Source organism: Phyllobates terribilis, unplaced genomic scaffold, assembly GCF_046119375.1.
Source record: "Phyllobates terribilis strain yellow unplaced genomic scaffold, ASM4611937v1 Scaffold_2__4_contigs__length_985480577, whole genome shotgun sequence".
NCBI classification, from domain to species: Eukaryota; Metazoa; Chordata; class Amphibia; order Anura; family Dendrobatidae; genus Phyllobates; species Phyllobates terribilis.
In genome coordinates, this window is record NW_027362762.1 from 539,326,241 (window position 1) to 539,339,784 (window position 13,544).

At 45.7% G+C, this 13,544-nt stretch overlaps 1 protein-coding gene across 3 annotated transcripts in view; it reads right to left on the reverse strand.

Moving 5' to 3' along the window:
- Positions 1–3,689: 3,689 nt before the first annotated feature.
- LOC141220313 (lysophospholipid acyltransferase 2-like) overlaps positions 3,690–13,544 on the reverse strand; it is a 206,523-nt gene continuing 196,668 nt past the window's right edge. For all 3 annotated transcript variants that reach the window (XM_073666268.1, XM_073666277.1, XM_073666272.1), the window contains 2 exons: positions 5,222–7,280; positions 3,690–5,074 (listed from right to left, as the gene is read on the reverse strand). In XM_073666268.1, coding sequence (XP_073522369.1) covers positions 7,139–7,280 — 142 coding nt within the window. In that variant the 3' untranslated portion in view covers positions 3,690–5,074; positions 5,222–7,138. The remainder of the gene's footprint in view (positions 5,075–5,221; positions 7,281–13,544) is intronic.

Here is a 13,544-nt window from a genome sequence, read left to right on the forward strand (position 1 = left end):
TGTCCACAGGGTATGGCATGGCGTTGCAAAATGGAGTGATAGCCTTCCTTATTCAAAATCCTATTTACCTTGTACAAATCTCCCACTGTACCAGCACCTAAGCAACCCCAGACCATCACATTACCTCCACCATGCTTGACAGATGGCGTCAGGCACTCTTCTAGCATCTTTTCAGTTGTTCTGCGTCTCACAAATGTTCTTCTGTGTGATCCAAATACCTCAAACTTTGATTCGTCTGTCCATAAAACTTTTTTCCAATCTTCCTCTGTCCAATGTCTGTGTTCTTTTGCCCATATTAATCTTTTCCTTTTATTAGCCCGTCTCAGATATGGCTTTTTCTTTGCCACTTTGCCCTGAAGGCCAGCATCCCGGAGTCGACTCTTCACTGTAGACGTTGACACTGGTGTTTTGCGTGTACTATTTAATGAAGCTGCCAGTTGAGGAGCTGTGAGGCGTTGATTTCTCAAACTAGAGACTCTAATGTACTTGTCTTGTTGCTCAGTTGTGCAGTGGGGCCTCCCACTTCTCTTTCTACTCTGGTTAGAGCCTGTTTGTGCTCTCCTCTGAAGGGAGTAGTACACACCGTTGTAGGAAATCTTCAGTTTCTTGGCAATTTCTCGCATGGAATAGCCTTCATTTCTAAGAACAAGAATAGACTGTCGTGTTTTACATGAAAGTTCTCTTTTTCTGGCCATTTTGAGAGTTTCATAGAGCAAACAAATGTAATGCTCCAGATTATCAACTAGCTCAAAGGAAGGTCAATTTTATAGCTTCTCAAATCAGCCAAACCGTTTTCATCTGGGCTAACATAAATGTGCAAGGGTTTTCTAAACATCCATTAGCCTTCTTACACAGTTAGCAAACACAATGTACCATTAAAACACTGGAGTGGTGGTTGTTGGAAATGGGCCTCTATACACCTATGTAGATATTGCAATAAAAATAAGACGTTTGCAGCTAGAATAGTCATTTACCACATTAACAATGTATAGAGTGTATTTCTGATTCATTTAATGTTAGCTTCATTGAAAAAAAATATGTGCTTTTCTTTCAAAAATAATGAAATTTCTAAATGACCCCAAACTTTTGAATGGTAGTGTACATGTATCGTGTTTTGAAACACCAGGAAGTACAAGTCCAAAATAGCCCTAGTGGCCATTGTGAAAATTGCAAGATTACTAATTTTATTTTTAATACAGATTGTGAAAAAAATTGTCAAAAATGTAAAAAAGAAAAAAAATTACACTTCTGATTTACACAGTAGGTCATTTTCTGATCACGCATTCCCTTTAATTTTTGGGTAACACTAACATGCCTTATTAACGAAATGTAAATTGATGGATTTCAATCTGCAAACAGTAAGTATGATTGCCTCTTCCGTACTGTCACAATTGAGAGAAGCTTTAATTTATAATATTACAAACTTGCTCTTGGGGCTGATGGTTGTTTAAAGGGGTGTCCAGTTAAAAAGAAAAGTCTGCAGTTATGCTGTTTTTTCATCTTTAACTTCTGTAATGAACAGCAGGGGTCAGCATACACGGCTAACATTCACTGCAGGAGGCAGGCATGGAAGAAAAAAACACCACTAACCAAAACAGCGATATTGCTCATAGGAACCAACTCAATGGTAGAAATGAATGCTTATAATCAGACGCCATTTTTTGTTCATAAACAGTACATGAGCCCCAGTGCTCTTCACAGACAGCTTGTGATATTGTTCTAAATATAAGTAAATACAAAACTCATGCGCTATTCATGCTATCATCATAGGATCAGTTGGTACAGGATTAAAGATGGATATTCTCTGATTCATTCTGCAGTGGATCCTAGCAGATTTATATTATATTTATATTTATAATGGATCCATCAGGTTTCCATTTTTAATGGTAGAATAAAATATCAAAGTATGATATACTATCTTTAATGGCGGGGAAGCCTAGCGGAACTTCACCCTGACAACATATGAACAGGGCCTTACCCTTGCAGCCCCAAAGCACAAGGAGTAAGTTGCTTTACAAACAATTAATTCCCTAGAAACATGAAAACAGTCACAGTATATTCAGAGACATAATGAATAATACCTGTACAGTGTGCAGTCGAACAAAGTACATAGAGACCGCATGAACATGCAGGTTATGTACATACAATTCATAGTGCATATAACTATGGCATGATTTAACATAAGCTTTTATTTGTTTAGGATTTATGTCCTCCGCCCTATACACCGTTAAAGAGGTTGCACGGCGTTAGGGTACAAGTCTGAAGTCACGCTATGCATTGCGGGCTGTGAGGATTCTCCGATGTTGAGAGCATGACTGCAAGTATGCGTACATGTGGTCACGTGCTAACTTCTAGACGTGCACAGCTTTGCTCAATGTAAGTCTAGTTGGAATGTGGGTGGAAGTATAGAAATCACATACGCTGGCATCGGAGAATCCTCACAGTGCGCAGTGCATAGTGACTGCAGACTTGTACCCCAATGCTGGACAACCCCTTTAATGGAATAGCAGCCATCATGTGCAAACACAGATCCATTGAAAGAGAGACCACAAGACCCCCATTTTTGTGAACTGTGCGGGTTACAGTGGTGACATAACACCTATCTTTGCATTTCTTGATTTATAAATTTCCAAGTGTTGTAACACAGGAAAGGCAGGTCTAAGAAAAGATGCTCCAGAACTGTTGTAATATGAGAAAAGCAAGTATTTACTAAAATGGAAGAGTCAGACATGCTACTTATGTATTTATTGCTATTATTAATTTTTGCGCACTTTGTGCAATATACTCATTAAAATTAGAAAAATTTGCTCAAGTAAGGAAAATTCTTTGGTTGTAGAATTTAGTCATAAAGAGCGTCCAAGTTCCTTCCTTGCTTGCGAGGTTACTGAGAGACTTCACTGAGCAAGGAGTCAGTCCTTTTCTATTTAACTACAGACATTGCTGTGAGACAGCCTATAAGTCATTGTCACAGGTTTGTAATACCTGCTAGAAAAGTAAAAACATTACAATATTATTCTACTGTATTAGGCAGTATGGTGGCTCAGTGGTTAGCACTATAGCATTGCAGAGCTGGGGTCTTGGGCTCAAGTCCCACCAATGACAACATCTGCAAGGAGTTTGTATGTTCTCCCGTGTTTGATGGATCTCCTACAAGACATACTGATAGGGAATTTAGCTTGTAAGCCCCAGTGGAGACAGCAATAATGATGTCTGTAAAATATGATGGTGCTATATAAGCATAATGAATAATAATAGTTAATAGCACATCAATCTAAAATTAACAGAAAGCTTCAAAATACCCAAGAGTATCTTTTGAGAAATGAACCACCAAAGGCAGTTTTCTGTGCTTAACTGAATCTGCCTTATTGGATTAATAACTTGGTAAGGTTGGAAAGTCATTCTCAATCAATTGTATCATGGCTTCCTGCATAGAAGCACCGCCCAAATCACAAAGCAAGGCAGACGTCAACCAATCTGTTGAAATACTAGTTCTAGCTTTCTCTCTATATGGATATGGCAGCGGGATTTCTTTACCACATGTGGTTTATTATAAGAGTAGATTATTGTACTAATCAGCTTTGCATTTTTTGACTTTCTTGCGATATAGTGCTGTCCGTCTCCTACACTTTTGAGAAATGATGCATTTTATCTCTAAGTGGCCGTGTACTTAAAATGACATGCCAACAACATTTAAAGAAAATACAAATTTAATTTAAAAATCACTAGGTATGCAATATGATCTGCAAATACAGTGCAAGCAAGAGATTCTGTAAAATACAATATTAGAATATAAATAAGTGTGGAGAGAAAATTGCAGTGACGGTTTACAGTATTTTAAATGTTACAATCTATATCAAATTATAAAATGTAGTAACACAATGATAAGAAAAATACAACGTAGTAGTAAAAGTTAGGTCCAGAAACAAATATTGCATTTCTTTCTGCAGTATGCAAGAGCCACTTCTTCCAATAAGTCCTTGTATAATGTCAGATCCTGTAGGTGATGCCAACAAATTGACTGATAGGGCACAGTATGCCACTGGACAAGGCTTTTATGGGAGAATACCTTGGTAATTCTACATGTAATGGCACGTGCCACAGTTTGTGTGTTGATAGATAAGTGTATTGTGTATTTGTATGAATCTATAATATGGCACTTACAGCTATGTGTGAGACCTAATTCTTCTTTCTTTAACTCCTTAACACCATAGGAATTATTTTTGTACAATTCCTGCCATAACCTTTTATTACATCATTTATTTTACCATGTAAAATGTGTAGTACAGTACAATGTAATGAAAAACGTGGAGAAAAAATCACAGTGGAATGGTTTTTGTTTTTATGGTGCTAATTGTGTAATAAAAATGTCAGGGAAACATGATTCTCCAGGTCAGCACAACTGCAGTAATACGAAACTTGCATGGATTTTTTTTTGTATCTAAATGGTGAAAAAAAAAACCAAAAACTTTGCAGAAAAAAAACCAAACAAAAAAAAGTTGGTTTCTGACATCATTTTCCAAGACTCTGAATGTTCTTTTTTTACATTGATTGGCTCTGTGAGGGCTCTATTTTTTTGTGAAGCAAGCTGATGGTTTAAACAATACCAGTTTGGGGTAGATATGATGTTTTGATAGTTTATTTTTTTAGAGAAGTATTGTGCCAAAAAAGTACCGGATTTTTTGGACTATAAGACACACTTTTTGCCTCCAAAATTTTGGAGGAAAGTGGTGGGTGCGTCTTATAGTCCGAATACTATATACATAGCTGTGCGTGGTGGAGGGTGTGGGGGAGCGGCAGTGGGGCACAGGAGGCAGCAGCCGCCTGCTGCAGCCTATGCTGTGCCCGCAACTAAAGAAAGTGAATATTCCCTGCTCCCCACGCCCATGGGCGTGGAGAGCAATGAATATTCATTTCTCTTAACAGCCGGCACACTGGAGCTGCAGCGCGGCTCCTGTGGCCGGTCGTCAGTGTGAGCTATTAAAGCTCATGAATATTCCCTACAACCCACTCCCATGGGTTGTAGTGAATATTCATGGTCTTTAATAGCAGGCACAATGGAGCCCCAGCGCGGCTCCTGCTGCCGCTCTGCGGTCTGTGTGCCAGCTATTAAAGCTCATGAATATTCGCTACAACCCACTCCCATTGGTTGTAGTGAATATCCATGGTCTTTAATAGCAGGCACACTGACCACAGAGCGGCAGCAGGAGCCGCGCTGCGGTACAGTGTGTCGGCTATTGAACAGACTCAATGGTCACTGCTCCCCACGCACAGAGTCCCGGCGTGGGGAGCAGTGACTATTCCAGCACAGCGTCTCACACTGTGTGAGGGCGCATGGCAGAGTGTCTGCAGCAGAGCGGAACAGAGCTAGAGGAGAGTGCGTATGATTGGTTTTTTTTTGTAGGCAGCGTGATGGGGGCTCAGAAGGTGCCATGCATACCAGGATGGGGGCTCAAGGGGTGTCATGCATACCAGGATGGGGGCTCAGAGGGTGTCATGCATACCAGGATGGGGGCTCAAGGGGTGCCATGCATACCAGGATGGGGGCTCAAGGGGTGCCATGCATACCAGGATGGGGGATAAAGGGGTGCCATGCATACCAGGATGGGGAATCAAGGGGTGTCATGCATACCAGAATGGAGGATCAAGGGGTACCATGCATACCAGGATGGGGATGAGGGCCAGGTATACCAGGATGGGATGGGGGCCACTTATACCAGGAAGGAGGGGCCATACATACCAGGATGGAGGATATTAACAGAATTGGGGGACATTACCCCAATACCAGTGTCAGCAGCAGACCCCCTCCCCCATAACAGGGCGTCATGACCACATTTTGTGCTTAAATTTTTTTCCCCTATTTTCTTCCTTTAAAACCCAGGTGCGTCTTATGGTCCAGTGCGTCTTAAAGTCCGAAAAATAGGGTAATTCTGACGGTTTGATTTTTTTTCTCTTCACAGCACTTATAGTATCAGACAACTAATTTTATATTTACATAGACTGGACTATATTTTTTATTTTTAATTGGAAAAAAGAGGGGTATTCAAATTTTTATATTTAATATTTTGAGAAACTTTTTTTATTTTTTTTGAGCCACTTCATAATAGATGTATCCGTCTTGAAGTGTTAAATGGTTAAGGGATTCATTCCTGTATTCATCAAAAATAGTATTCTTTTAAAAATATTATTCTTTTAAAAAATTCAAGAAAACACACCTTGTAAACATTAAATGTGAATTCGCCATTGGCAAACAGCTATGGTATTGTTATTTTTAACATCTATACTGTGACAACCAGATCAAGGTTTCCCTAAATTATATTGAATAGAGATCACCACATTCTCCCGATTATTTAAATCTAAAGGCCACCATACTCATTAGGTGATGAAAGTCGGCTGAGCCTGTAGATTTCAACATGACTGGGCGACCATCTGATTTGTATGGGGGCCACCTGACTCGGGGGAGAGAAGGATCAGGCAGGCGTTTGGAATTTCATTGGATGATCCCTTTGTTTTCAGGGGAGATATGCGCTGCTAGAAGTGTCTGGCAGCAACTGCTGTCTTCCCTTCCCTGGGAAACAGGAGTGATATGCCACGGCCCCACTATCAGTATTTGGTCAGTATTTTTTCTCAGGAGTGGGAACCAAAACCAGGTGAGGAACAATCAGAGAAAAGGTATAATAGAAACAAGTCACCAATTCTGCATTTATCACTCACTCCTGGTTTTGGCTCCCACTCCTGAGAAAAAATACTGACCGTGGGGCCGTGGCCTTAGAGTTAATATAACCTTCATCTTCAAGCGCAACTAGGCTGTATATATGAAGATACAAGTTGCATGATAAACTGCATGCTTGTGCTAATGGCCACTTCCTACAATCTTTTGTCTCTTCCTGAGTTTGATTAGAAATACATATGAAAGGCACTGGCTGGAAGGGTGTGGAGGCAGCTAAGTATTGTGTAGTCCAAATGAAACTTTTAGCAGTCCATATGATCTGGAATGTAAAAGACTTCCAAGCCAAATGCTGAACGGTATAATTAGTTGATACAGACAAAGGCACTTCTTTCAAGGCAGCTGCTGACATATACATTTACTAAAACAAAGTTTATATGACGCATCTGCCTCTTTAAAAAGTGGATATTCTCTTCAGATTTCCTTCTTAAGATGATTGTAGTTACGATCACAGGGTGGCTCTTTAGAACTCCCACCTTTAGTCTCAGGCCTTTTTTTATGAGGGAGAATCAGAAGAAGCAGCAGAGGGAGAATGTGTAAGCAAAAACCCAAGGACCTGGAGAGAAAGAGGATAAACTTGCGTCACCAAACAATTGAGTTTTCACATAGCCTATTGTAAGGTAGTTTGTATTTTATTGTTGCTTTTTGGACAGTTTTTCCACATTAACTTTCAATAAATATAACTCACTGTACATATTGCATATTTGTTTTTAGATATCGTGGTAACAGCCAGAAAATGCTCCGGATTTTTTCCTGATCGTTTCTGCATCTCCCTGGCAGAAAAAACGCGTGCGGATTGTACATGCGGATTGTACATGCGTTTTTTCAGCCAGGGACAAGCGTATGTCCCGCGTTTTTCACATGCGATTTCGCATGCGGGTTGTCAAGCGCTTTCCAAGCGATTTTAGCATCACTTGGAAAAGTGCTTGTCAACTTGGTCACACTATATAAACCCATGCAACCGGCATGGATTTATATAGTGTGACCAAGTTATAGTAAAAGAATGGTAAAAAATAAATATTATACTCACCTTCTGATGGCCCCCGGTCTCCTTCTCCGGTGCGTTGGGCGGGTCGCGGTGGTCTAAAAGGACCTTCCATGACGTCATTTAGTCATGTGACAGGTCACCCGACCGCCGACGTCAGCGGTCGCGTGACCCGTCACATGACTAAATGACGTCATGGAAGGTCCTTTTAGACCATCGCGAGCCACCGGGGAGCCAGGACGCATCGCTAAGGAGACCGGGGGCCATCGGAAGGTGAGTATAATGTTTATTTTTTATTTTAAATTCTTTTTTTTTTACAGGTACTATGGTACAGACCCGGGTACCATCTGCACATTGAATTGCTTAATATCCGCATGTGCACATGTAGTCATGCGGATATTATGCGATTCAATGCAAGGCAATGGCGGCGAAAACGCTGCGATTACGCAAAATTAATGGTAGTGCTGCGGATTTTTACGCAATGATAATCCGCAGCGGAAATTTCTGCAGCATGAGCACAGCACATGCGGATTATCATTGGGGAACATTGCAGACCTTCTACCATGCGTTTTTTAAGCGTTTCCGTGGCGTATTTGCCGCTGCGGAAACGCTTAAAAAACGCATCGTGGGCACACAGCCTTATCTAGACTGTTTAGGCCTCAAAACAAGTTCAATTCACATAACACATTTGCTGATGTATACCTCTAATGAAAAGCTGAAATATATACAGTAGAGACCAAAAGTTTGGACACACCTTCTCATTTAAATATTTTTCTGTATTTTCCTGACTATGAAAATTGTAAATTCACACTGAAGGCATCAAAACTATGAATTAACACATGTGGAATTATATACTTAACAAAAAAGTGTGAAAAAACTGAAAGTATGTCTTATATTCTAGGTTCTTCAAAGTAGCCACCTTTTGCTTTGACGACTGCTTTGCACACTCTTGGCATTCTCTTGATGAGCTTCAAGAGGTAGTCACCGGAAATGGTTTTCACTTCACAGGTGTGCCTTGTCAGGTTTAATAAGTGGGATTTCTTGCCTTATAAATGGGGTTGGGACCATCAGTTGTGTTGTGCAGAAGTCTGGTGGATATGTGTCACCCCAGGCCTGGATGCCACAAACTTGTAAGGCTGTGTCTGAGAGCAGGAGGGAGGTTCTCTGGTCATGGACCATTTGCATGCCGCACCTCCTGTCCCAGGCCAGTAGGGGGAGCAGGCTGCCCCTATAAAAACTGGTACTGAGGGCAGGGTTAGAGAGACCAGGACCCACTTCTGAAGTATCCAGAAGGGTTCCCAGAAGAGAGGGACAGGTCAGCCGCAGCTGAGGAGTCCAGAAGGCAAAGGAGGAACAGAAAGCCAGGGACAGAGGCGACGAGAGCCGGTCCTGGTTGAAAGGGAACTACATACCGGACACTGGGGTCCGAGGCTGTCAGGATTGCAAGTCCTGCAGCAGATCATCTACCTGCGAGGGATTTTAGGTCCCTTGGCCTAAGAAGCCTGGAGGCTCCGCCACACAGAGGGACCGGTACAGCACAGAGAAGCTACAGGTACCTAAGGCCCGAGTCGCAAGCCATACAGGCGTAGTACACGGCAAGCTCAGGGACGTGGGCTATCATACCACAAAAGGGGGAGATAGTCAGCAAGGACAGAGAGAGAACGGTAGGCCTACCCACTCACCCTGACCAGCGGAGCTCGCCCGAATGCCCTCAGACACCCAGGTCCATTCCTACCCTGTACTCCTGGTGGGTCTGTGATAAGATCAGCAGTAAAAGACCCTGGACTGCATTATTGGACTGTGTGGTTACTGCTGCGCCTGCACCATCACCCCAGCATCCTATTACACAGCCCTGAGGCTACACTCCTCCCCTGGGGAGTTGTACTATTCCCTGCCGCATCCCCAACACCAGCCTCAGCGGTCTGCCTTGCAGCGGCGGTCCTCCCTGACCGCAATCCACGGGTGGCACAGTCGGACATTACCTAAAACATATAAAAGGCTGCCACTGGTCTGACCACCCTGAGCCACGGGACCGGGTCGCCACTACTACTCCCAGCATTGCCCTGAAGACCGGTCTCGAGTGCCCCACGGCCCAGGGGGTGAGTCAGCTTTGGCGTAGTTGGCAGGACCGTGACCAACCCGCCACAAACGGGTATTGCGTGCCTGAAAAAGACTGTACACGTACCTTAAAGAGAAGTTTCCCGCCATCCGGAGCCGTTTCCCGCCGTTTTCAGCTGTCTCCCGCCGTCTCCTGCCATCTTCAGCCGTTTTCCCGCCATCTTCAGCCGTTTTCCCGCCATCGGACGCCATCTTCAGGACGCCGCGTGGGAAGAAGAGGGGCGTGGACGTCCAAAGCGCGCGAGACTTGAAGCCCCGCCCCACACACCGACGCTGCGCAAGGTCCTGGAAGGGAGAGAGAGCGACGCTGACCTCACCTGGACGCGACGCAAGGTCCTCGTCCGGAGCAGCACAAGCGGAGCCGCGGCCTACAGATGAGGATCGTCGGAAGGTAGGCCACGCTTAACTAGGGGGGAGGAAGATGACGGACACGGAGGGGCCTTCTACAACCAGCGGGGCTGCAGCAGCTGTGATGCCGTTCTCTATGCCCTACATCCCTGGAGCAGCCTGGCTACCCCAATACTCAGGGGACCCCCATACCTTAACTGACTTTAGGGAAAGACTGCACAGTTTATTCAAAGTTTATCCCCTGACAGAAGAACAGAAAGTGAGCATTCTGACGGGGCAGCTCACCGGTGCAGCCCAGCGGGAAGTGAAATCATGGTCAGATGAGGAGAAAAGGACAGTAAAGGACATTCTGACCCGGCTGCGGAGTACCTTTGACACCCGTACCTCAGCAGAAATCAAAATGCGGTTCTATGGCTGTAAGCAGCGGGCCCAGGATAGTATCAGAGACTATGCCTTGAACCTGCAAGAAGCCCTGAGAGCTATTAAACAAGCTGACCCTGGTAGCGTGCAGGACTCTGATAAGCTGCTGACTGACCAGTTCATAGAAGGTCTGCTGTCCAGCGCCCACAGAACCCAGCTGCGCCTCATGGCCCTACAGAACCCCGATTTGACTTTTGCGCAGTTCAAGGATCGGGCCATCCGGGTGCTCAGAGAACCAGGTGGCACTGTAGCTTCCCGGCGCTCTGCCATCCCTTACCACCAGGGTGCAGCGCCCTACCCCACAGACCTTGTGGGGGCTGATGCACAGGTCCTAAATCCATCCCAGCCTGCAGACCTGCACTATCAGGTCCAGGAGCTAACAAAGAGTGTGGCTGCATTAACCAGGACCGTACAGTCATTGCAGGTGGAACCGTCAAGACCAATCGAGCTGGCTTCCAGTCCGGAGGATGTCCCGTGGCGTCGACAGAGGAGGATCCCGCCGTTCAGAGGGAGGTCCACCGACCGCTACGCTGAGGATGGACAGCCGATTTGCCGCCGTTGCAGTCAGCCAGGACACATAGCAAGGTACTGTACTTTAAATGGGTCCGACCTGGGGCAGAGGGCCAACCCCCAGGCATAAGGTCATCAGGCCCGTCTAATTGATGTGATAAGTACGTGGGAGGACGCCCGGTCTTACCCGTAGTGCTGGACGGTATCCCCATGAGTGCACTGCTGAACACCGGGTCTCAAGTGACTACCATCCCCTACGTACTTTTCAAGCGGTACTGGAGTGACGCTGACATAACCCGCTACCCAGACGGTGACTTAAGCATCATTGCCAGCAATGGCCAACCCGTGCCGCAGGTGGGGTTCAGAGAGATGACCATCAAGATTGGTAAGGTGGAACTGCCGGCACAGGGAGTGATCATTGTGGACATTGACCGTCGTGAAAGTCACCCTAAAATAACTGTGGGTACTAATGTAATTGAAAACTGTCTTTCAGAAGTAATTGTGATTTTACAGCAGGTGGCGATGAATGCGAGCTCCAGCCAACAGAGGGTCCTCCAGAAAGAGATAAGAGCCCTGATGAGACGGCAGCAGGTAGAACTGTCTGGTGGTGAGATCGGTAGCGTAAGAATGAGTGACCCATTCCCCATTTCCATGCCTTCCAAAAGTGAAATGATGATCTGGTGTCGGACTGCAATCGGGTTGAGAGGCAGAGACTACCAAGCCATGATAGAACCCGTGTACTCAGACAGCAGGCCCACCATTTTGACAGCCCGGGGGGTGGTTGATGTCCGTCATGGGAGGGTGCCCGTTCGCATTCTCAACATTGGGGAGAGGGAGGTACACCTACCCAGGTACGCTACACTTGCCAAATTGTTTGCCGTCCAACTCAATGCTATCAGAGCCGTGGAACCGTTGCCTCCATCTCCTCAGGCGGAGGGTAATGGCTCCCAGAAACAAAGGGAGGACTGGTGCCAGAAACTCCGTGTGGGTGCGACTCCACTCCCCTGCACCAAAAACAAGGAGTCTACCGGGTGGTTCAAGAGTGCGAGAGAATTTTTAGTAAGCACCCGCTAGACTTTGGCAGAGTAAAAGGGATAGAACACCATATCCCCACGGGGAGCCACCCACCAATAAAAGAGAGACACAGGCCTGTACCCCCTGCACATTACCAGAACGCCAAGGGTATGCTGAGGGAAATGAAAGAAGCTGGGGTCATTAGAGATAGCTGTAGCCCCTGGGCAGCTCCCTTAGTTTTGGTAAAAAAGAAAGACGGTACCATGAGAATGTGCGTGGACTATAGGCAAATCAATCGTATCACCCATAAAGATGCGTATCCACTACCTAGGATAGAGGAGTCTTTAGCAGCTCTAAAATCAGCTAATTTCTTCTCTACTTTGGACCTTACTAGCGGGTACTGGCAGGTTCCTGTGGCAGAGGCTGACAAGGAGAAGACCGCCTTCACCACCCCGATGGGACTGAGTGAGTTCAACTGTATGCCCTTCGGGCTCTGCAACGCACCAGGGACCTTCCAGAGGCTGATGGAATGCTGTCTAGGGCACCGAAACTTCGAGACGGTCCTGCTTTACCTGGATGACGTGATCGTCTATTCGAAGACTTACGAGGACCATCTAAAGCACCTGGCCGAGGTGTTCGAAGCCCTGGCAGGCTACGGCCTGAAAGTGAAGCCTTCAAAGTGCCACCTGTTAAAACCAAAGGTCCAATACCTGGGACACGTGGTAAGTGCGGAAGGAGTAGCCCCCGACCCTGACAAGGTCACGGCAATCAAGAGCTGGCCAAGCCCCTCGAACATCAAAGAAGTGAGGCAGTTCCTCGGGTTGGTAGGCTACTACCGAAGGTTCATCCCCGGGTTTACTAAGATGGCAGCTCCTATGCAGGACCTCCTGATAGGACAGTCTAAGTCCAGAAGTCACAAGCCACCCTTCAAGTGGGACAAGCCAGAAGAGGAGTCCTTCCACCAGTTGAAGATGGCCCTCACGGGGGATGAGATCCTGGCCTACCCCGATTATGGTCAGCCTTTTATCCTCCACACAGATGCCAGTAATGTGGGGCTGGGAGCCGTACTGTCACAGAACCAACAAGGCAGAGAAAGGGTGATCGCGTATGCCAGCCGGAAGCTGAGGCCCAATGAAAGAAACCCGGAGAACTACAGCCCCTTCAAGCTAGAATTCTTGGCAGTGGTATGGGCCGTCACAGAACGGTTTAAGCATTACCTGGCCTCCGCAAAGTTCACCGTGTACACGGACAACAACCCGTTGACACATCTGGACAATGCAAGATTAGGTGCCCTAGAACAGCGGTGGATGGCCCGGCTATCCAATTATGACTTCACAATCAAATACTGGGCAGGCAGAACTAACGCCAACGCAGACGCCCTATCAAGAATGCCCCACCTACCTGAAGGAAAAGACGACTCGGAAG